The sequence below is a fragment of the Hetaerina americana genome, unplaced genomic scaffold, assembly GCF_022747635.1.
Source record: "Hetaerina americana unplaced genomic scaffold, ioHetAmer1.1.p SCAF_4, whole genome shotgun sequence".
NCBI classification, from domain to species: Eukaryota; Metazoa; Arthropoda; class Insecta; order Odonata; family Calopterygidae; genus Hetaerina; species Hetaerina americana.
This window is the reverse complement of record NW_027286985.1, coordinates 23,335,659-23,357,909: the sequence shown is the minus strand read 5'-3', so window position 1 is coordinate 23,357,909 and position 22,251 is coordinate 23,335,659. Positions and strand designations below refer to the sequence as shown.

Genomic DNA, 22,251 nt, shown 5'->3' with positions numbered 1-22,251 from the left:
CGGATATGATCTAAGCCTTTCTCCGAATAAATTAAGATTATCGGTTTTACTTTAACTATCGGCATGTTTTAAAGTGAATTTTTTCGGGGGACTAAATAATTGGAAATTGGTTCAAATTGGTACGGCATTGCACCGTTAAAATACTGCAGTAGTATCGCCCGAGGATTCTTAGCTCCAACAGTACTTCCGATTTTCAGTCATTTTGGCCGGGACTTACGCATCCAATCTGTTCCCTCCAAAATCTGATCCCTCCCTCCTCACCTCACTCCTCCCTACCTCCCATCCTCCCTCACCACAGTCAACCATTTTTTCCGTATCCATTATGTCATTAAAGAGCGTGATCACTTGTGACTTCTGCATTATCGCGTTCGGCTCGACGGTCGTAAATGGTGTGTTGCGTAGTAGTTAAGTCAACAGCGTCGTTTAAAGTGCAAGAAGATCTGCCGGCAATAGATTTTACCATTTCAATCATTCGAAGGAATTTCATCTTGACGGCCGCTTACACTGTCGTATTTCAGCCCCACTCACAGTGAATAGTTGGGAAGAGATGCCCACCACTTCTCCCTTGGCCATGAAATACCGGATTTTATGCATCGGTTGAATACATGCTCCGAAGAGCCACCCTGATCAATAAATTATTCAACTAGATTGGATGAAATTGAAATGTGGGTGTGCATAATGATGAAAAAAGTTAAATGATTGTCGCATCCTCTTCATGGAGGGTAATAGTAGCCCCACTCACTCCATTCAGCCGCTGTCCTCCCTCAAGTGCGTCCCTCGAAGGAGCAACAGTTACTCGTCACTGACAGACTGCGCTGTTTTGTGGAATTTCCCTCAGAAGAAAATTGGCAACACCTCACCACGCTTACTCGAAAAGTTGGGGTGAAAGACAGGGGGGATGGGACGGCGGAGAGGTGCCTTAGGTAGTAGCCCTAGACCCGACCAGCGTGCGCCAAAAGGGTTCCTTTCAACGCCACTGTGCCATACATACGTTTGTGTTGTTGGAACATTTAGAAGCAGGTACTCCCTCACATGAATGCGCGAATGGAAAATTCCCCTTAATTCCCTCTTCACAACTCCCTTCCCCGTCACAAATGCTCGCTCTCCACCCCATTCCGCCATGCTGACTTTCCTCCTCAAATGCTCGCTCTTCACCCTTCGCATACGGATTACCCTTACAGGTGTTTCTTTTAATGTACTGATGAATTAAATCGGTCTAAAACGTATTCATTTTTATTTCCTGAGCCCTGGCATTGTCACTGAACCTAAGATAGGTTATGAACGGTAACTATCGATGAATAATTCTCAATAAAACTTCAAATAGGTTGGTCATCATCAAATTTTTAAATACGAAAACATTATTTTTGATACTTTCTGCTAGACACCTTATTTCTCGATTTATTCATCCCTTTTAACCGTCAGACGAATCAACCTGTATTCATAAATATGCGTGCACTTGATTTACTGGTCAGGAGAAAAACTATTTAATGATTTAAAATGTATCTTCACGAGCTATAAGCCGGGACGTATTGCGTCGACTGAAAGTAAGTCAAACAGAGGCGTTCATATCCCAACAAATTCGTCACGTAAATAAGGATAATTTATTAAATAATAACGAAGTGTCTTTATAGATTCGGAATGAAAACGTTGATCATGCCATATTCAGTGTGCATGCTAGATGTGCTCTCGACAAATTGCAGGTTATCGCAAACAAAAAGATGACGAAGAAGAGAGAAATGAAGTAGTTTCGTTCGAGGGAGTGAAGGAAGGATTTGGAGTCACTTGGAGGGAGGGCAGAGGAGAGTTTGGGGCCGGGAGCGGTGCAAGAAGGGTGCTATCATTGGGAGGATGGTCAAGTGTGGGGCCTGGAAGGGGGCTATCAAATTTGAGGAATTTATTTAATGCCCGGAGTTGACATGGATTCCAGGCGCGGAGGGACCCCAAAATGTGGCATTGGTTGGTTTAGATACGCAGATCCGAGCCAGGAATGGGTACTACGCTTAGCGTCTCTCGGCGGAGGAGAAACTGGCGCGGACTATTTTCTGTATTTCTGAGAGTGGAAAGGAGAATCTTCGACCGCCAGGCGGGTCTACAAGACATCTCGGTGAATTCCGCTATGGCTATAAATGCCCACAATTGATATGGCTTCTAGGCACGGAGGATGGCGGAGTTAGCGCTTACGCGTGATGGATCAGCTGGAGGAGATGAATGACCAAGGGATTTGGCGATGAATTGGGTGGGAGGAAGGGATCCATCGGGGAAACCCGAGCTTCGCGGAAAGTCCTGGCACATATTTGGAAAATCGTAAATTATAAAGCAAATTCACACACACACGAAAATATTTGGGCGTTTGATATGTTCCCGTCCACGGCGCAATACCTTGGATGAATCTGGATCCATCCTTTTTATGGACGAGGAAACCCCTAAATAGGATTAATCTCAATATATCATTTTTAGAGACCAGGAAAGCCCTAAAGGCGTTGACTGATATTTTATTGGAGATAACCACTCTTATCTAACATATACTCAATTAAGGCTTGCTTGCGATGACAATACGATATCATCCGAAAGACGAAGAGAGTGGGTCCTGCTTTATGTAATGTGACGCTGCTGGGTGAAATATCACGGGCCCATTTATCTACGTATCTTAATATTCCAATATTGGAAACACAGAGATTAGAGAGAAAGATACTGGATCAAATGTTTTAACTGTAATAGCCATACCAATTGGGCACCACCAATCGTTTTCCTTGTCTCAAAATTCGATTGATATATCGCTGTACTGGGAGGGATTGTCACTATATGCGCCGGTATAAGGCCTCGGCTATCAGCACTAAACCTTCACCTGAAACCCGAGTACGTAACACAGATATTTCTTTGATCAAATAAGTTCTTTTCGTGAACATTTAAGCCAGCCCTCAGGATTTCAAATTGTTGAAAGGCCGACTGACTATTAGTCACTAGTCTTCCTCGATAGCAAAGTTTGTCTGCCACTTTTCAGAGAAATATTTTTGAGTGATCGCGACATTGATTAACATTCGATTATGTAAATGATGGTGAATCAGCTGGAATATGTCCATTCGCGTTATTCCGATTATGCCGTCCTTAATCTCGCTTCTTTCATTCTTTTTCTATACAGTACCCTGTAAGCCATCGCAAGGGTACGCTTGGCACAGGGGGAGGTAACGCATCTGGCACTCAAAATCAAAACTTAGGTTTTATTAATCTTAACCTAAAATGTATACATTACATAATATATAGAATACATAATAACATATATACATTACATAATATATAAAATGTATACATATAAAATAATTAAAACGAGGAAGATCATGAAAGGGATCGGGATGGTGCGGTGGCTAACGTCCTGGCTTCCCTCGCAGAGGAGTTCGAATCCTGGAGACGGCAAATATTTTTCAGTGGTATCACGAACCCTACTTGAGTTGCTTTTGGAGAGCACTTTGAGTAAGTACGCCGTCCGTCGGATGGGACGTTAAGTTGCGGACCCATTGGCGCCTTTCGTTAAGAGTAGGCCAATGCCGACGCCGAGTATTTCTCCACCCTTTCTCCTTTCCCCCCCCATCCCTAATAGAGCAACCGGAGATTAATCGCCGGAGAACTGCCATGGGAGACAATGGAGCTGACGACGAGCGAGATGGCAGACAGCATGGTGTGTCATCTCGTTTGCACAGTAACCGCTGCCATGGAGTCTGCGATACCGAGGAGGGAGTTTAACTGGTTCTATCTTCGGATGCTACTTCCTCCTCCGATTCGAAGACTTATCACGCGCCGAAATAACATCCGTCGGCGCTGGCAGCGGTATCGGACGTTGGACCTTCGGCGACAGCTCTAAAATCTGGACAGCGAAGTCAGCAATACCGTCCAGGAAGTTCGGGAATCCCACCTGAAGGAGGAACTCCTCGAGGACACCGGGGAAGAGATGATCAACGAGGTATGGATGGTGTGCAGAAACTGTGCACCTCCCAACGCTCAGACCCTCTCATTGTGAGCAGCAATGACAGATGAAGAAAATCGCATCCTTTCAGTGTTTGCTACTCATTTTGGTGGGCTAGGCGTTTCCTTCCCAGATACAATCAGTGCAGCATAAGCATTAAATCAAAAACTTTCCAGATCAATATGCCAGGCATCTAAAGCATTTATAAATGAAAGTGCATCATGTTTTTGCTGACCAAATACAGAATTGTAGTATTTGCTTCCCAGTCCATTTATTTCAAAGTCAAATGTTTTGTTAAACTTTAGTGTACTGTGATCAATTTTCCCCCTCAACCAATGGAAACTTTTCCGTTGCTTACTTGAATATTGGCTTTTTTTAAAAAGAAACTGAATTATATAAGATAACAAATTAAAATGAAGGCTTAAGGCAATTAATAGATGATTGTTTCAAAATTTTTTTCTCAAATATTTATAGTGCCTTTTAATATAAAAACTAAAACAGCACTATTTCACAGTACAAGTCATTTTTCTTCTAGCATAAATATGAACTTTATTATTGATGAGTTTAGCAAGTGTTATTGTTACACATATGGCATGGAATAATCTAAAATGTATCACATTAATATTTCATGTATTAGGGCTACTATTCTCTTGGATATTGGAAAGCCTTGCACTCCTCCGACAAGGTATTGTTGTACCTCCTTGAATTTTCCTTCCCAGCACCTTGCCTTGTTTAGGTTTCTTCATTGGTGTGTCTGAGTTTATTTTATTGTGATTTACTCTTCCTTTCTTTTCTTTTTGTATCACTTGTCCCTCTGAAAAATGTTTACTCGTAGCTCCTTTCAATGACCTGCATAAAAATTGATTTGTCAGTAATGGAGTATTGATTAACAAATGATCTTTTTCATGATATTGTAACAAGTGTCAGTAATTATTATGGATATCTAGACAAGAATGGAGTATACATTGTGTATATGAGACAAGCAATGAACCCCAGTTGTATTGAGGTTCAACACCTGTATATAATTGAAATTTTAGAGTAATGGGTCAACTAGTTATTTCTAAATTCAGTAGCTCATCACTTTGTTTATCCTTGGTATATGAAAATAGTGTTTGTTTTATAGGCTTGGAGAAGGTATTTGATAGAGCAAACTGATTGAAGAAAATTGGATTATATTGGAGGGAGATATTAGGCATTGGTGGCACAGACCAAGTGGGTTGGTCCGGCATCAGCCACCACAGCTGCAGGCGGGAGTGAATTTCACGGCATCGACCGCAGTACAGCAATGTGGAAGGCCCTGGGAAACCACCACATTTATTCTCCCTAGAATATACAGCCTTGCCTTGCATTCAAATATAGTGGGATGGAAAGATATGGGCTGCTAACCAATCCTAGGATTGAAATACTGATGATGATGAAGGGAGACATGGCTAATTCATAACCTGTAGATATCTCAGACTGCTTAGGCACAAGTGGTGGATGGAGAGTCAGGATTGGTATTACTATGATGAGCAGTCTATTACAATCCATTTTTTCAACATATTCTGGGAAGAAAAGGTAAAAGAGAGATGGGAAGAACTTGAAATAGGAATGAAATTCAGAAGGTAATTTATAAAATCAATTGGGTGTATAGATGATCATGTTTCAGTTTGCCAATCTACAAAAGAAATAGTCATTGCTCAGCATATTTAAAAATAAGTTGGATAGTTATGAGATGCGAATTAAAATAAGCAAAACAAAAGTTAGGAGGTTTTTGGGAAAGAACAAGGCTAAGTTAATTATTAAAATAGGCAATAACTAAAGCAAAAACTAGAGCTTGGGTAACATTTTACCTATCTTCAAAGTTTTTTAACCAATTATGGTCAAAGTAGTAAGGAGATCACACATTGAGCAAGAATGATAAGAAAAGATAAGTGAAAATTTTGGTATGGAGCTTGGTTTTGTATGACATGGAAACATGGTCATTGAGGCAAGATGAGAAGCGTAAGTTGAATGCTTTTTAAATGTGAATGTGGAAAAGGACGGATGAGGTGAAATATGCAGAAAGGAAAACCAATGAAGAAGTGCTAGGCATGGTGAAGGAGAACAGGGTATCGTTGGGAGAATTCAATGGGAGGCAGGAGATGTGGATGGCAGAGCATCTTGATTGGTGAGGGAATACTGAAGATTGTGGTAAAAGGGAAAATATTAGGCAAGCAAGGAAGGAGTTGGACAAGGACTATGATACTGGTTGGAATGATGGGAGGAAGGAAGTATGCAGAATCGAAGATGGGTTTATCGCAATGTCAGATTGTGTAGTGTTTGGAAAGGTAAGTACAAGTAAATGAGGCTTGTTCAGCCTGTCTCTGCTCAAAATCTACCTTAAATGGCAGACTACCTAATTATAATAGCATGCATTCTCAGTGGTAATAGCAGAATATTAATGAACTTACTTGCATGAAGTTGTTTTTTCCACAACATGAACACATTTTTTTGGATTAGGTATTTGTGGCAGCTCCACATTTTCTTCTTTATTCCTGGGACACTCCAGGTTTTTGGAAAAAACATTTCCATGGATTTGAGGCCTGTTGGGCAAAACAAATTTCTATGAATACGTAAGCATGTTTTTTTGTAGTACATTATTGTTTATTAACCTTTCAATATGTTGCACATTTACTTGCTATATGTAAATCATGGTGGTAAGATGATACAATCTATAATTCTGTTGAAGATGAGATACTTTGATGGAATTTAGGGTTATTACAATTAAACTTGAAGAATATTTTTTGCTCAACTCAATATCATATTGTTCAACTTGAAGAAACATTAAGATAATTGAGAAAAAATTAAACATATAAATTGTCATTAAACCAATTACCTATGTACACTATTTTTGTCATTTTGCCTACAGTATTTTAAGGATTTGATGATTGATTGTTAGAGGCATAAAAAAACTTGGTGGCACTCACTTATGTGAACTGCCATGTGAAGGTTCACATACATGTATAAAATGAGTTGTACACATTGTTGCTTGGTGGAGTACAAGAAGCAAGAAATGGAAAAATCTCTTTTTGTAGTATCAGTATTTGAACGAATTACTAAGTAAAACTATCAATTACTAAAAAAGAAAGAAAGACTCGTACTTTTCCACAGATTTTATTATACGCTACAATGCGTTTCACCGACTTGTGGCATCATCAGGTACAAATTTGCAAAACAGACAGAGCAAGCATATATACCCTCAGGACAGAGTGGGGGCGGGGAGGGTTGGAAGGATTTGAGAGGGGTGGGGGCTCGCAGGTGCGTTGATGGATTGTTTTGACCATTTCCAGGCTAATTTCTCTGAGAGGAGTGGGGAGGGGTATGGGAATAATTGCTCATTACAAAGTGTCGTGTTGGGGTTCACCAAGTGCCTTCTAATCTCTAATTGCTCGAGAGCGTCCATTTTTAATCCTTTTGGGAGTGTGTGTAATATCTCTGGGACAAAGTCACTGCTGTGGTTGAATTCTAGTTAATGCTTGGCGAAGAGAGAGTTGTCATTCTGATTTTTGTGACACCTAGCGTGTTCCTTGACTCGTAACTTGATATTCCTGCCGGTCTGACCGACATAAACGCTGTTGCAATCCTCGCATTTCAGTTTATAAATGCCTGATTTGAGAAGGCTATCCTGGGTGTCTTTTCCATTGGCTAGAAGTTTGGAGAGGGTTATGGGTGGGTAGAAGGCTGCTTTGAGTGAGGTGGGTAGGCAGTTGGAAATCCTATATGAAATATCTCCCAGAAACGGGATCGAGCACCACTTAAAATCTTTAGATACTGCGGGCTAAGATACGAAAATGCTTTTTATGGCCATTGCTTTTTGTTTTTTCCATAGTAATGTGTCAACTAGTTTGGGGTTGAAACCATTGTTGGTAGCTATATTAGTGATATTCACGAGTTCAATTTTGAAGTTTATGGGGGAAAGGGGGATGTGTAGGAGGCGGTGGATCATGGAGTGGAGGGCTGCGTGTTTGTGAGAAAAGTGGTGTGCGGAATCATTAGAAATTATATGGTCTGTATATGTGGGTTTCCTATAAATTGCAAATTCGTGTCTATTATCCCTAATTGTGATTGTCAAGTCGAGGAAGTTGATGGTGCCGTTGACGTCTTTTTCATGGAGAAGGAGATATTCCGATGAAGAGTGTTTAGGAAATTAAGGAAGGAGTCTAACTGTCGGTTGGTTCCGGTCCATAGGCATAGTATATCGTCAACATAACAAAACCAATAGCCCACGTTTTTGTTATGCTGATTGTCAGCATTAAAAAGATGTTCTTCTACAGAATTGAGGAAGACTTCGGCTAGGAAGGGGGACAGTGGTGAACCCATAGCTAACCCATCCGTTTGGCTGTAAAGGGTGTGGTTGAAACTAAAATAATTCTGGTTAACTGTCATTTTGATGAGGGGGACCAATTCGTCTGAGATATTTTGGGCAATGGTGGAATCCTTGAGTAGTTCTTCCACCCTAAGCAAAGTTTCCGATATTGGTACGCAAGTAAATAAATTGCTACAATTACCAACAATGGTTTCAACCCCAATAAATTACCAACAATAGTTTCAACCCCAAACTAGTTGACACATTACTACGGAAAAAACAAAAAGCAATGGCCATAAAAAGCATTTTCGTATCTTAGCCCGCAGTATCTAAAGATTTTAAGTGGTGCTCGATCCCGTTTCTGGGAGATATTTCATATAGGATTTCCAACTGCCTACCCACCTCACTCAAAGCAGCCTTCTACCCACCCATAACCCTCTCCAAACTTCTAGCCAATGGAAAAGACACCCAGGATAGCCTTCTCAAATCAGGCATTTATAAACTGAAATGCGAGGATTGCAACAGCGTTTATGTCGGTCAGACCGGCAGGAATATCAAGTTATGAGTCAAGGAACACGCTAGGTGTCACAAAAATCAGAATGACAACTCTCTCTTCGCCAAGCATTAACTAGAATTCAACCACAGCAGTGACTTTGTCCCAGAGATATTACACACACTCCCAAAAGGATTAAAAATGGACGCTCTCGAGCAATTAGAGATTAGAAGGCACTTGGTGAACCCCAACACGACACTTTGTAATGAGCAATTATTCCCATACCCCTCCCCACTCCTCTCAGAGAAATTAGCCTGGAAATGGTCAAAACAATCCATCAACGCACCTGCGAGCCCCCACCCCTCTCAAATCCTTCCAACCCTCCCCGCCCCCACTCTGTCCTGAGGGTATATATGCTTGCTCTGTCTGTTTTGCAAATTTGTACCTGATGATGCCACAAGTCGGTGAAACGCGTTGTAGCGTATAATAAAATCTGTGGAAAAGTACGAGTCTTTCTTTCTTTTTTAGTAATGGATATTAATTACTTCCACGAAGTGAAGCCTGAAACAATAGAATATATAAAACTATCAAGGTTGATTCTTTTCCTTTGTTCTCCAATTTAAGCTTTGTAAGTACAAATGGACATTTTTACTTTTACCATTGTTTTTCCTTGCATTATAATTTTCTCTGAAGAGCTGTAACTAACTCATGCAGTCTTGATGGTTTCTATTGCCTGAATTCCTCATTTTTCTTAAAAAAATACAAATGAAAATGGAAGCATAATTTCACCAGTCTGAATTTTATTTTTATGAGGAGTTGATTTCCATGTGCCAGTAGTTAAGAAGGAAGAACTTTCTAAATGAACATGAGCCAATCAAATTGAAAAGAATATTTGGAATGCAACCAAATGAATTAAATGAGAAACTAGTAGCAATCTGCCCAACACCCATCATTGTTAGTTGAAGGATAGCTCCATCCAACCTCATCCACCCTCCTGTGAGATTTTTTGGGTACCAGATCTTCCTTGGAAACCATAACCGGGACAGGGAAAGGAATTGATTTTTTAATTTCACATGCTGCCGGGAATAGTACTGGGTGAGCTCTATCATCACCTACTAAACCAACCTTCAGGTTGATTACTGTGTTTATGGAATGCATGATAGTCTCCAAAACTGTTTCATTTACAATTAATTTTATAACATTTACAATTTTAATGATTGCAATTTCATTTAAATCATTTTATTCAATGTTAAATTTGCTCTATGCTTGATTGTGAAGCTAAGAAATTCAGTATTCTATAGAAAAACTGGGTACAAAGGCTTAATACTATCTTCTGCTGTACATGTAAAAATCTTTAGAATTGGTGAACAAAATGTTATGATGAATTGAAAAGAGATGCATCCTTAAAGATGCTCAATTATGTTCTTTCAATGAATTTTAAACAGACGATATTAAAAAAATAGTTCACTAAAAAGCATCAGTTTGCTTTTAGTAGAGTTATCATTTCCTCTGAAGGTAAACAGTTTCAGACTGGTAAATAAAGTCTAAATACTATTTTTCAGAGAAAATTTGATTAACTACATTGAGATAGAAAAAAATACCGTTTGTGTAAAAATACAAGGTATGGCATGAAAAAATACAAGATTAAGTATTAACCTACTTGATATTCTTTAAATGATATGTCCACCGACTAAGACTTAAAAGTCTTTCAGCAAAGAGCTTCCCACTCTCCTCCTTAGAAATACGCTTCACCTTATCTTCTCCTGCACCAAGATTAGGAGGACGCCATGCAGGTAATGCTATCACTTTCTCCTTTGGAGTATTGAGGTAGTTTGTGAGCCTCACTTTTGCTGTAAAAGCAGTGCGAAGTCCCAACACAGTGCCAACAGAAGGAGGAATATCTCCATCAATGGGAAAGGTTGGAGTGACCAAAGGCAAGTGAAGAGGAATCCAACTAGTGCCAAAACTTCCTGTGAGAATTTAAAGGATTTTAATAGGGATTTAAAGGCTTTAATATTGTTGTCCATTTTTGGTTCTTTTTGATATTTCATAAAAAGCTAAGAATAGTTCCTACCTGTACTGGAGCCTGATGGAACATTCAAAGAGCCACGTGCTATGCATTCATCATAAACGGTCTTTAATGAAAGTAACACATACTTATCAGCTGTATCAAGTGTATCATCATCTTCAATTACTTTTCTGTCAAAAGGAAATGCCAGTCGTACTTGGAACAAATCAAGTAGAAGTCCCACAGTATGTTTCCTTTTATAATGGCATTCTTCATTAAAGTTGACTGGATTTTTCATATTTCATAGAAAATGGTTTTAATGGCACAGTACAATCAAAGCTAAGAAGTAATTTCTTTATTTATACATACATTTTTGCCTTCCACTTCTCAGAATGTGACTGCCTTTGGTGTGTTCCAATAATAACAATTCAGCTGCTGTAAATGGCTTTCTAGAGCCTACTTTTCGTCCGCATTTTCGTGGATTCACCATATTAAGCTTTCTCTTAAGCATGAGAAGACTATCCTCTCTGAATTCCTGCTTTGCATCAAACAAACCAACAATTCAAAATCTTGAACAATGTTAATATTGCCATGATGAAACTAAAACCACATAAAATGAGTTGATTGACTTCAAAGTGCATGACTGATTTTCTTTTCTTGCATTAATTAGGAAAAAAATACCAAAGATTTAGCAAGCCTGGGTTCTGTAAATAATTTTTTTTCAATCGTCAGTTTTTAGTAGAAAACCTTGGCTTTATCTAAATGCTAGTTTTTACAAAGAAAATGCATCAAATGCAAGTATTTGACGTATGAAGACTTGTATGTGCCTTTAGAATTTTTATTGACTAAACTTATTTACCTCCTCCTTGTATTTTTCCGACTTCTTTAGAGAGGACTTCAAAATGCTCCTCACCTGTGACCACAAATTTGACTGACGGTTACAGTATTCACCGTGATACCTACTGGGAGCATACTGCAGCTAGAAAAGGAAGGATAGAAGTTAAAACTATGTCTAATTTCATCACTCCATGCATGCATTTGGATTCGTTCTGAAATATTTGAAAGATGAAATTTATTTGCTATGTTTATAGTATTGAGCTGCTTAATGATACTTACGGACGATTCTGGATATTTAGTCATCCATCGCCTCAAAGTTAAATAGCGATGTCGTACTTGTGTTCTATAGCGGCCCGCAAAGTTGGAAACAATTTTGCTCCATGATTTTGTACCATGTTTGTCAACAAGCTCCATCAAAAGTTTGTCTTCCTCCCTGAAATATCAAATTTTATTTATTATCACTTCCATTTTAATCAGTATTTTCTCTGAATGAAGCTTAAAGACCAAAATATTTCAATAAAGGAAGTGCAAAATCAAGAAAAGTATGGCCCAAGGCTATACTTTATCCTATAGGGTTTTGCACTTCCCATATTGATTTTTCATTGATCATTAGTTTTATTTAATCCATAATTTTTAATATTTCTATATGAAGTACGCATACATAACATTTTCTTGCCCTCATCCACTGACTTTCACCCTAAAAGTTTTAATACAATCGCCAGGGAAATTAAAATTTCAAATCTTTAAATGAAAAATACTTAGCATTCTCATTCCTCTGCCTCCATCAGGATGATTCCCAGTAGTTAAAGTATTGATTTCAAAGTACAATTTCATTTAAACATTTCTATGGTTTCCATGAATGTTCGCATAATTAAATTAATACATTGTTCACCATCTTCACATCTCATGATACATAGGTATACTCTATTTTGGGATGGAAATATCTTCAAGATATTAGATATCAAGGCTAATTTCATTATTCCTCACGTAGACCTCTTTTCATTCCATTTATTAGTATCCTATTTTGTTAAGCAGGTTTTGGACAGCCCAAATATGTAGACTAGCACCTACTTTAAAAAATTCTTTTGTTTTCCCTGCAATATTCCTCTATGTTTCTTCATAACTTCTGTTCTCTCCTAAAGTCTAATTCTGTAAAAGACATGCTCCTTAAACCTAAGCAAGCTTGAAGAGGAAACAGATAGGAAAGGTAAACAGGAAAGGAGCAATTGTAAAAGAGCACCATCCAAGATCTCATCTCTAGGTTGTTCACATACATATTCATCAGAATGCTATGCAATAGGAAAAGAAGACACTGTCACTAAAATATGATGCAATGTCATGACATTAGAACAGATTGACAGAATGATACATAATATTAAAGATGGAGAAATAGGTAGTTTATATCTTCTCCCTCTACTTCCACCTGAGGAATTAGTATGATTGCCTGGAGATGAAAGATTGATTTCATAATAAATTTTGCCTCAAAAGTGGAGTTTAACTGTAAAAAATGTAACATGCACATTATTAGCATTATCAAAGTCAGTATTATTTACCCATTGAGCAATAAAAGGAAAAAAAATTGACATTCACATTCAAATGGCTATTTAATATTAGTTTTCATTCATAAAGATTCCATCATCATGCATTGAATTCCTTTTTATTTCAATGACTCTTCTACTAATTGTATTCCTTCTCATCATGCTCTTTTTCAAAACAGGTGAATTCTTTTTCCATTTTACCATGTGTAACAAGAAATCTTGTCAATCTGTGGTATAATATGTACTGTATTAATACACTACATTCTAGTGTATGAGACAAGATTTTTTGTAAAATACATCATTTCTAGCCAGCAATTTTGAAAAAAAAGTGCATATGGAATATGAAATAATAAAAAAGTACATACGTTTTAGTAGAAGAAAATAATCTAAAAGACCTAACTCTGAATGAAGAGGAGACGGGGTCATTAACTGGAGATTAGCACTGTGTATACTCTTTTATTTGGAGACATGAAAGATGTGAGTGAAGTAGTATTATATAAGTGGCAAGAGGTAGAACTGGCTTATTGCATTCTTTCCACAGAGACTCCCAAAAAAATGGGGGACTAACAGTATAGTGTTTCTAGTGCTTGTAAAAAGAGAAAATTCAGAAATTTTTTTCAGTCAGTAGATCTGTAGTTGTTACATCAATGTCAAGGGTTTGTGAATCCCACCTACCTTGTCCATTTACCAATTGGGCCAACCTTTTGAAGGCTACCAATGAAGCGGTCACGAATTTGGATTGAGGTACGACCTGGTAAGAAGCGAGAAATGCGTGGAAAATCTTTCCCATAGCGCTGAACTCCTGCCACAATCAAACAATCCTCCTCTGGTGTAAATCGACCCTTGCGAATCATAGGGTCAATTGAGTATGTCCAGCGATTATATACTTGCACTTTAGTGCGTTCTTTCATGCGAAGAGCTACCTGTGGAAATTTAAAATACTGCAGCACATTTCAATAAAATATAAGCACAGTCATATTTTCAAAAGCTGAAAGTAGGATAGCATAAGTATTTAAATGGTATCGAAGAGAAATTATATAGCCTCATTAATTTTATTCTACAATACGTAGGTATGGTTTTTTTCCATAGTTAGCTTACCATTTCTTACTTCAATACTTTTTTAACAACTAGTTTTTATCAATGAAAACTTCCATCACTTTGTTACAAATTAAACTCAATAACATGATTAATTGTATTTACATGAAATGTCTTTTTTCAAACAAAGTTTGATACCGTACATACAATGTCACATGCATGTGACATTGTATGTACGGTATTTCGTCACAACATCTAGTTCCTTTAAAAGCCCCAAAATTTCAGAGTTTAAGAGGACGCCTCGGTAGCTTAAGTGGCTAAAGCACTCGACCGGATATTGAGGGATCTGGGTTCGAGTCCCAGTCAAGGCGAATGATTTTTACACTCAGAAATTGTTGCATTGAAAGTTTGATAGTTTAAAAATCAAATTTGACCTTATTGGTGATATGGGAAACCGTACAGTTATCTACTTTATTTAGTCAAAATGTAGATCTTATTGAATAAAGTTTTCATCCATACTTTAGACCATGGAATGTAATCTCCAACACGACATTCTTGTATTATCTTCCTCAATTTATTGTCTTCTTCTTCAGTCCACTTGCTCTTCCTCAAATTTCTGTTCAGATTCCTCTGATACTGCACAAAACATTGGAAGCTAGAACGATTTGTATTTAACTCCTTGGCAATTTGATCCCAGTTTTCCATGTTATACTTTGAAGCAATTTCCTGAAAAAGTAGCAGAATTAGGCAAAGAGTAAACACCAATGTTTAGTATTAGTCACTCCTGGGTGGAAAGTACCAAAATTGCTGAAATATTTTGGTACACAGCACCATTCTTTTAAGTCACACTCATTTAAACAATGGGCAAGATACGAGGGTAATTTGAAAACTTCTTGGAATGGAATAGAAATAAACAACTTACCTCAGCGAAACTTTTAATTTTTAAATGTATTCTCCCTGTACATTAATGCACTTGGTCCAGTGCAGTTCCAATGTCTTGATCCCATCTCGAAAATTGATCTCTTCAGGCCGGCAATATACCCATCTACTTCAGTAGCTAGTTCTTTGTTTGAAGAGAATCTCTGTTAACTGGGAAACATTTTGAGCTTGGGGAAGAGATGGTAATTTGATGGAGCTAAATCAGGTGAATAAAGAGGGAGTGACAACAATTCTTATCTTAGTTCACATATTTTTACCATGGCAACAACACTGGTGCATGGGTGTGCATTTTCTTGATGAAAGGCAGCTTTTTTCCTTGTCAAACCTGGCCTTTATGTATCTTTTGCTGTAGCTGGTCCAGGAGGTTAGTATTGTCTGTTAATTGTTCAACCAGTGGGAAGATAATCTATCAGCATAATCCCTTTCACATACCAGAAAACTGAAGCCATCACCTTACTGACCATTTACTGACTTACTATTACATTTGCTTTCTTTGGTGGTGATGACTCAACATATTATATGCCCATGCCAACTACTTCTTGCACTTGTAGTCGGTGATCCTCCATGATCGTATAATTTTGCAATAATATCTAGGGTAGTGGCATATTTTGGCCGACCACTACACGGATCATCATCTGAGCTGTCCTGACCAAACTCATTTGTCCACTTAGCAACAATAAAATATGAGGGAGCAGAGTTCCCCAGAGTATTCTGAGAGTCTGCATGAATTATTTACTTTGCTTTCATTCCTTTCTTTTTGAAGTATTTAACCACCACTCATATCTCATTTTTTTCCATCTTCACCTATATGGGAACTACAATAGAGAGGTGTCCACACCACAGACCTCTCCCCAGAGCACTGATGTGTTACATATTTACTCATAAAGGTTTAATCATTACTACGTGAGAAACTCATTGTACTAGTGATGACATCTGATGGTGATTCTGAGAACTTTTCAAGCTACCCTTGTATTTGATGGTGTCATGATAATCTGACAAGATTGATAGATAGAGGTCTTTATTTGAGCAAAATTGAGACCTAATGGTCCCTTCTTTCATTTAACCCACAATGTTCCTGGGCCCACTTCCTTCAGGTTATTTGGGTAATCCTTGTAGATGAGAAAAGAGTCTATAAGAAATGAATGTGAAAGAGACCTACTTTCTCAATATCACTTTCAGGTAAATGGAAAGATGGTTATGTCATTAAATGTATTTTATTTTGAAAAAGAATGAAAGGATTAAAGCATTTTGTGGCAGAGGAAATTGAAAAGATCAGAATTGGCTGTTGATACTATGATGCCCAAAAAGGTATTTTGAGCTCCTACTTAGCAAATGTGAAAGTTGTGGTTATCAAGTAGCATTCAAATAATGCACTTGTGGAGTAAGGTTCAGCTGTTTTAATTAATTCCAGATAAAAGCTCCAATTCCAATAATATTTTTAATTGACCCTAACCTATATTGGGAATTGTAGAATTGTACAATTGTAGAAGTGGAATTAATATTTGATGTTCACTGAAGTGAACTTCAATCTTGATACTGAAGGATTTCCTTATTTTTAAGAATGAATTTTCATGGCAATAGTAAAAGAGAATTTGTTGAATATACGAATAAAATATTTTACAATAGCATTTTACCCAATGAATTTTAAAATTGTAAAGCATAACACTCTTCTCATAGATATGCTTTCCCGTACAAATGCAACATTATTCATGGAAAATGAATGATGCTTACTGCACTTTTTGAAAACCTGAACAAGTGATTGGCCACAAAAAGTTTTGGGGCTATTATTTAATGCGAAGTAAAACAATTTGGTTGAAATTAAAGAGAATTACAGGATTACCTCAAGCTTGTCATTTTCTGCTTCTGTCCAACGTTTTCTGCAAATTGAAGGGTGGAGGCATGATTCCCACATTGCTTGAATTTCTTCTGAACTTCGCTGACCATCAAACTGGTACCATAGTAAAGAAACATATATTAGCAAAGAAATTATGATTATGCCGAAGACATTTCAACAATACAGAAGAAAGACTTACATCGACTACTGAGATTCGAAGCCAATCCAACTCCTTTTCATTATCCTTCAACAGTTTATTTGTGCTCCAGGAGGCAATATCTGCAGCAGTTGCATCAATATCCTCTAATTCAAGTCTGAAGATTTCTTCCTTTTCCTTAGTGAGAGTTCCAAGTTTAAGTTTCTTGAGAATTGAGTTTTTTGATATTTTCAGTTTTTTCTTTTTAATCTCAATCAGATTATTCCTGACAGACATTCCTAACTTGGACTGGTCACAACTTTTCCCTTTAATTAAATATTTCTGATTAATAATAAGCTTTAATGATACATAGTTGGAGTGAGGTTACAATTCATGGACACATGTCACTACATACAACGGTGGATTGGTGGCAGCTCATGATAATTGATTTCATTCCTTGTGCTTTTTTTATAACAATCTTCATTTCCAGAGCAGGGAAAGAAGACCTTGTCCTTAAAATACGGAGATCCAAAAAGATGATACCAATTCTTCCTTGGTTGTCTGTCTTTTGCTAAGCCAAACTCCAAACGTTTTCTTTCAAGGTTTTCCTGTAAAACAATTCATGGGCCAATTACCAACAGCATGTAGTTGAGTGTGTTTGCAGGTGTTAAAAAGTCTGTAAATTGATTAAATACACCCTAGAAGTAATTTCTGAACTCTCTATGTAAATGAATTTTTGAAATAATGCCTCTAGCATTAAGGGCATTTAACGTCAATCATGAAATGTCAAAAATGACATTTTATGTCTTCTTTTTGTAATATTAATTATTACTATAAATATGCAGTCATTCATTAAAGGTGGATGTTGGCTAGAATATTTATTTCTATACCTCTCCTAATAAAACACAAAATGATATCCAACATAAAAATAAACCACTCTTCAATTAAGAGTATTTAATTCCACAAAACATGCCGAACCTCATCTTCATCCTTCCTCGTTTGCCTAATATGCTCCCATACTCAGCACCCATTTTCCTGCCTCCTTTGGATGATTCCTCCCAACAATCTTCTCTCCTCCCCTGCCATGACTATTACTTCCTCGTTTATTTTTCTTGCTGTCCATTTCACCATTTCTAACCTTCTCCCCAAGCTCATTTTAAAAACCTCCACTCCATACCTATCATCTTGTTTAAATGACTTAAGTTTTGTGACTGTGGACACCACATTCCATATCAAAGTTTTAACAAGCCTTTTCTTAACATCCTTACTCAATGTCTGTGTCATCAATTCTCTCTTCTTCTTGAAAGCTTCTTTGCCGAATGCAATTCTTCTTTTTATGTCCCAACTACTTGGACCATTTTGGCCCAGAGCATTTTTCAGATAGGTAAACTGTCCTACCAGCTCTAATTTATGAACTCCTATTTTGTTATTAAACTTAGCCTTTTGCTTTTTGGAAAACCTTCATTTGGTGTACACTTATTCTCATCCCATACCTATTGCACTTGACCCCTTGACTGACTGATAAACTAAAGCTTGTTCAACACCAAACCAAAGTAATTTTATTAATTATCCAAATTCCTATCTCCAGTTCTTCCCAAACCTTTTGACCATTTCCTTCACCTATAAGCTGAACAGCACAGGTGATAATGGATAATGGCTTTCTAGTATTGTCCATCCAAACTATCCATCTGCCACTTGCACCTGAGCAGTGTGAGATGTACAGATGGTGGATAAGGAACTGATCCCTCCAATCTACTCCTATTTTCTGTAATATATTCATTAGTTCTGCAAATTTATGCTATTAATACATTCTCAAAATCTTACAAACAGACATTCTGATTCCACTCTTAGTTTTCATCTCATAATGGCCTCATCACTATAATGGCATCACACTTATCTCACCCCTTCCTAAAACTAAATTGATCACCCCCTAAGCAGCCATTTTCCCTGCTTTACATCCTGTTATTGGTAACCCTAAGTACTTCTTCAGTTGTATTGGAAATCAAACTAATTTTTCCATTGTACTCACATGTCCAACTTTTACTTTTTTAGGATGTAACTAACTGTAATCTGAGAAAATCTTCTGTCCAAATTCCTTCCTCCTAACTACATCAGCCCATTAAAATTCTTATTTCCACCTTTGCCAATTCCTGAACGTAGTTACATTGGGATATCCTATTTCCGCAAAGACTTATTTCATTTCAATCCACTTAATATCCTTTCTACCTCGCAGCGAAATATGCTTAGATCCAAGCTATTCCCATCGATACCATATCCTCTTTTTACACCAAAACTTAGAGGCCTAAAATCTCTACCGTTTAGATCCTCTATCTATTCCTTCCCTTTCTCTTAAATATTTCCTGGCTCATTTAATGCATTTTTAGGCACATCTTCAATTATGTGTACAGATTTTCCCTACTTGTGTCCTGACAGTACTTTTATCCTCCAGGGTAGCACGCCCATTTCACACATCCTCTATAAACTTTTCATTGTCTCGTATCATATTCCATGCTTCTTCTGCCCTGCTAATATCCTGCTTCATTTGAAGAATTCAAGTTACCTTTTTCGATATGTTAATATTTCCTTCTACTATATCAATCTCCCGGTCATCATTCATTAATTTTCACACTAACCTGGTACTCCTTTGCTCCCTTCTTGGCTGATGCTGCTGTTTTCTAATCCCTATTCCATTTTATCCTATGTTACACTTCATTAGCTCAAATTCATAATCTCGAACTGTATCCACTCCTGGTAAATTGTACAAATTAATCACACTGTCCCTAATCCTGTATCTAGCCATAATTTAGTCAGATATATATCCCTAGGCATTTTCCATTATTACCTATGCCAATTGTTGTCATTGAATCAAATGTTCATTATGGTGAAACCTTGACTTCTGCAGAACTCAATTGCTTTCTTTCCACAGTCATTCCTTCTTCTCTAAACCATTATTTCCTACTCCACTACAATCTCTCCCTTTGCTCACAGTCACATTCCAACCCTAAATCACTATCAAAAGTTTATTTCCAGGAACACATGCAATTATTTCTTCTGATTATTATCCCTTTCAACTTCTTCCTATGATGACATATACACCAAAATTATGACAAAATTTATTGGTCCAGCTTTTACTTCTACTAATAATATTTTCTCTAATGACCTCATTTTTTTACTTCTTAAAACAACCAGTTATCGTGTTCATATTGCCCTATTATTTTACTGCACTACTTTTATGCAAAAAAATTTTTAAATTCACATACAACATACCATTTTCAAGTATTATTATTATTATTGCAAAAGTATTGACAAAATTGAAATTGTTCAAATGAAATGCGACATTATCAGGGATGGTGATACGGAATGCGTTCTTTCAGCAACACAAAATTTTCCCATTGAGCGGTTAAAATCATACAGTTGAACGGAAACACGATTGAAAAAAATTACAAAAACATTTGATCGCGATAGGTTTTCAGGAGGATTTAAAGAATAGATAAAGCGGCCACGTAAAAATATTCATTGCATGATAAAATAGTTAGCAAAATCACAAAATAACACTTATAGAATTACCCCTCCCCCACTAGATTGCGCGGATTTCAAAAAAATATATGCTGGTTCAAAAATATCAAATCATGTGAATTTGGTAATTATTCGTCGCAATTCTCACAAAACTTTATCCTCAATAGATATTTCAACTATTTTATTATCTGGTTTATAACTCTAAATTATTAGAAGTTTTAATTGATTTACACCAAATAGCTACGAAAAAGAGTATTTGTTTGTTCTTGAATACATTTTTGTAGAGATATGAATTTCAGGTTTTGTTTAACTCCACCCGCAGTTTCCCGGAATAAAGTCATAATGATCACTAGTCCCGGGTTTTTCTTTCATGGGTGGTGACTCCCCACCACACGCCCTTGCGGGGTATTATGTGGATGTGTACAAGTATTTAAGCGTCGTTACAAAAAACTCCTACTTACTCGTTTTTCCTGCAGCTGGTTAATAGCACTAGATATCTTCTTCGATAATACTCGCAGAACTGATAGGTACAATTTATCCAATGTGTCTGAAGTTTCTTCACTTTGGGGACTATTTAATTCTTCAACTTCGGAGAATTCATCATCAGAAAATAATCCATCAAAACCTCCTTCCCTTAACAATGAAGTCAGATTTGGACCTGAGGAAACTAAAGAGTACAATTACAATAATGTTCCAGACTGAATGATAGAAAATTAATCGAAGAACAGATACCTGAAAGCAAAACCAACCATTTTTTAAAAAAGCTTCCAACGCCTCTTCGTCTTCGGCAGTAACCGTTTCATGACGAAGTTCTCCGGTACTTTCTTCCATTGGATTCCACTTCAACGAATCTGCCTCCAGTGGCTAGATTGTCCTCTCCGGTTGACTCTCTTAGGGCTGAATCTTCCTTCGACCAACTTCCCATCAACCCACCAGGCAAGTGACTGAGTATGCTGAGGCGTCAGTTGGGCAGAAGCGTAATGGCTGAGGTAACCTGGTGTGAGGCGTAATCGGAGAAGACGTCTCATCTGTCACGCAACAATGTTGTCCTGCTAAGTCGAGGAACTTGATGCCTAAAAAAGGAAAGAAGCTTGTTTATTGCAACAAGTCTCTCTCTTCAGTCCATTCCCAGTTCCCAAACACGCCACAATGTTTCTTCTTCCAGACTGTTACAATCGTCACAATGTTACATTACTTCTCTATCCCCCTCTAACACTCCCACATACAGACAACGCAAAGGAGAGACAGTATGTTCTACGTGTTTCCCTCTCTCTCCTTCCTTGGTCGTCTCTCTTGTAGTAATTGTGATTCTATAAACAAAAAACTAGGATCTCGAGAAGATAAGTAAAATAAGAAAATTGGCTGTTGATGTGAACGGACGCGTCTGAGCGGGCTTAGGCTTGAATCTCTCCCACCCACATGCCCTTTTCCAACGATCCATTTGGGTAGTGGCTGTGATCAACTACTGGCTGTTCTGTAGCAGAAGCGATAAGTGTTTTATATTTTATTGTATTAATATATTATTCTTTTACAGAGTAAAGTGCTTAACAGTCATTTAGTATTCGTGTGGGCGAAATATTAGCTGGTTAGCGGCGAGGATAGTTTACTTTGTGTTACTTGGTATTCAAAT

General features: G+C 37.5%; 1 protein-coding gene across 1 annotated transcript; it reads right to left on the bottom strand.

The window, feature by feature from the left end:
* Window positions 1-4,217: 4,217 nt before the first annotated feature.
* On the bottom strand, window positions 4,218-21,645 carry LOC139692054 (snRNA-activating protein complex subunit 4-like). Its single transcript, XM_071590074.1, has 14 exons — window positions 21,371-21,645; window positions 21,083-21,288; window positions 17,521-17,713; window positions 17,169-17,431; window positions 16,976-17,083; window positions 14,716-14,922; window positions 13,837-14,084; window positions 11,903-12,056; window positions 11,646-11,765; window positions 11,156-11,321; window positions 10,853-11,071; window positions 10,439-10,748; window positions 6,391-6,522; window positions 4,218-4,807 (listed from the first exon to the last, which is right to left on the bottom strand). Exons 1-14 carry the CDS (start codon window positions 21,450-21,452, stop codon window positions 4,585-4,587), a joined length of 2,631 nt encoding a protein of 876 aa, XP_071446175.1. The 5' UTR covers window positions 21,453-21,645; the 3' UTR covers window positions 4,218-4,584.
* Window positions 21,646-22,251: the final 606 nt, after the last annotated feature.

Bases quoted from the DNA above. Each gene is read 5' to 3' on its own strand.
- LOC139692054 (XM_071590074.1), bottom strand. From the start codon at position 21,452: ATGGAAGAAAGTACCGGAGAACTTCGTCATGAAACGGTTACTGCCGAA. The intron at 11,766-11,902 runs GTAAGTATCATT...TTCCTTTTCTAG, and splicing joins CTAAATATCCAGAATCGTCC to CTGCAGTATGCTCCCAGTAG. The intron at 11,072-11,155 runs GTATGTATAAAT...TGAAAAATCCAG, and splicing joins GAGAAGTGGAAGGCAAAAAT to TCAACTTTAATGAAGAATGC.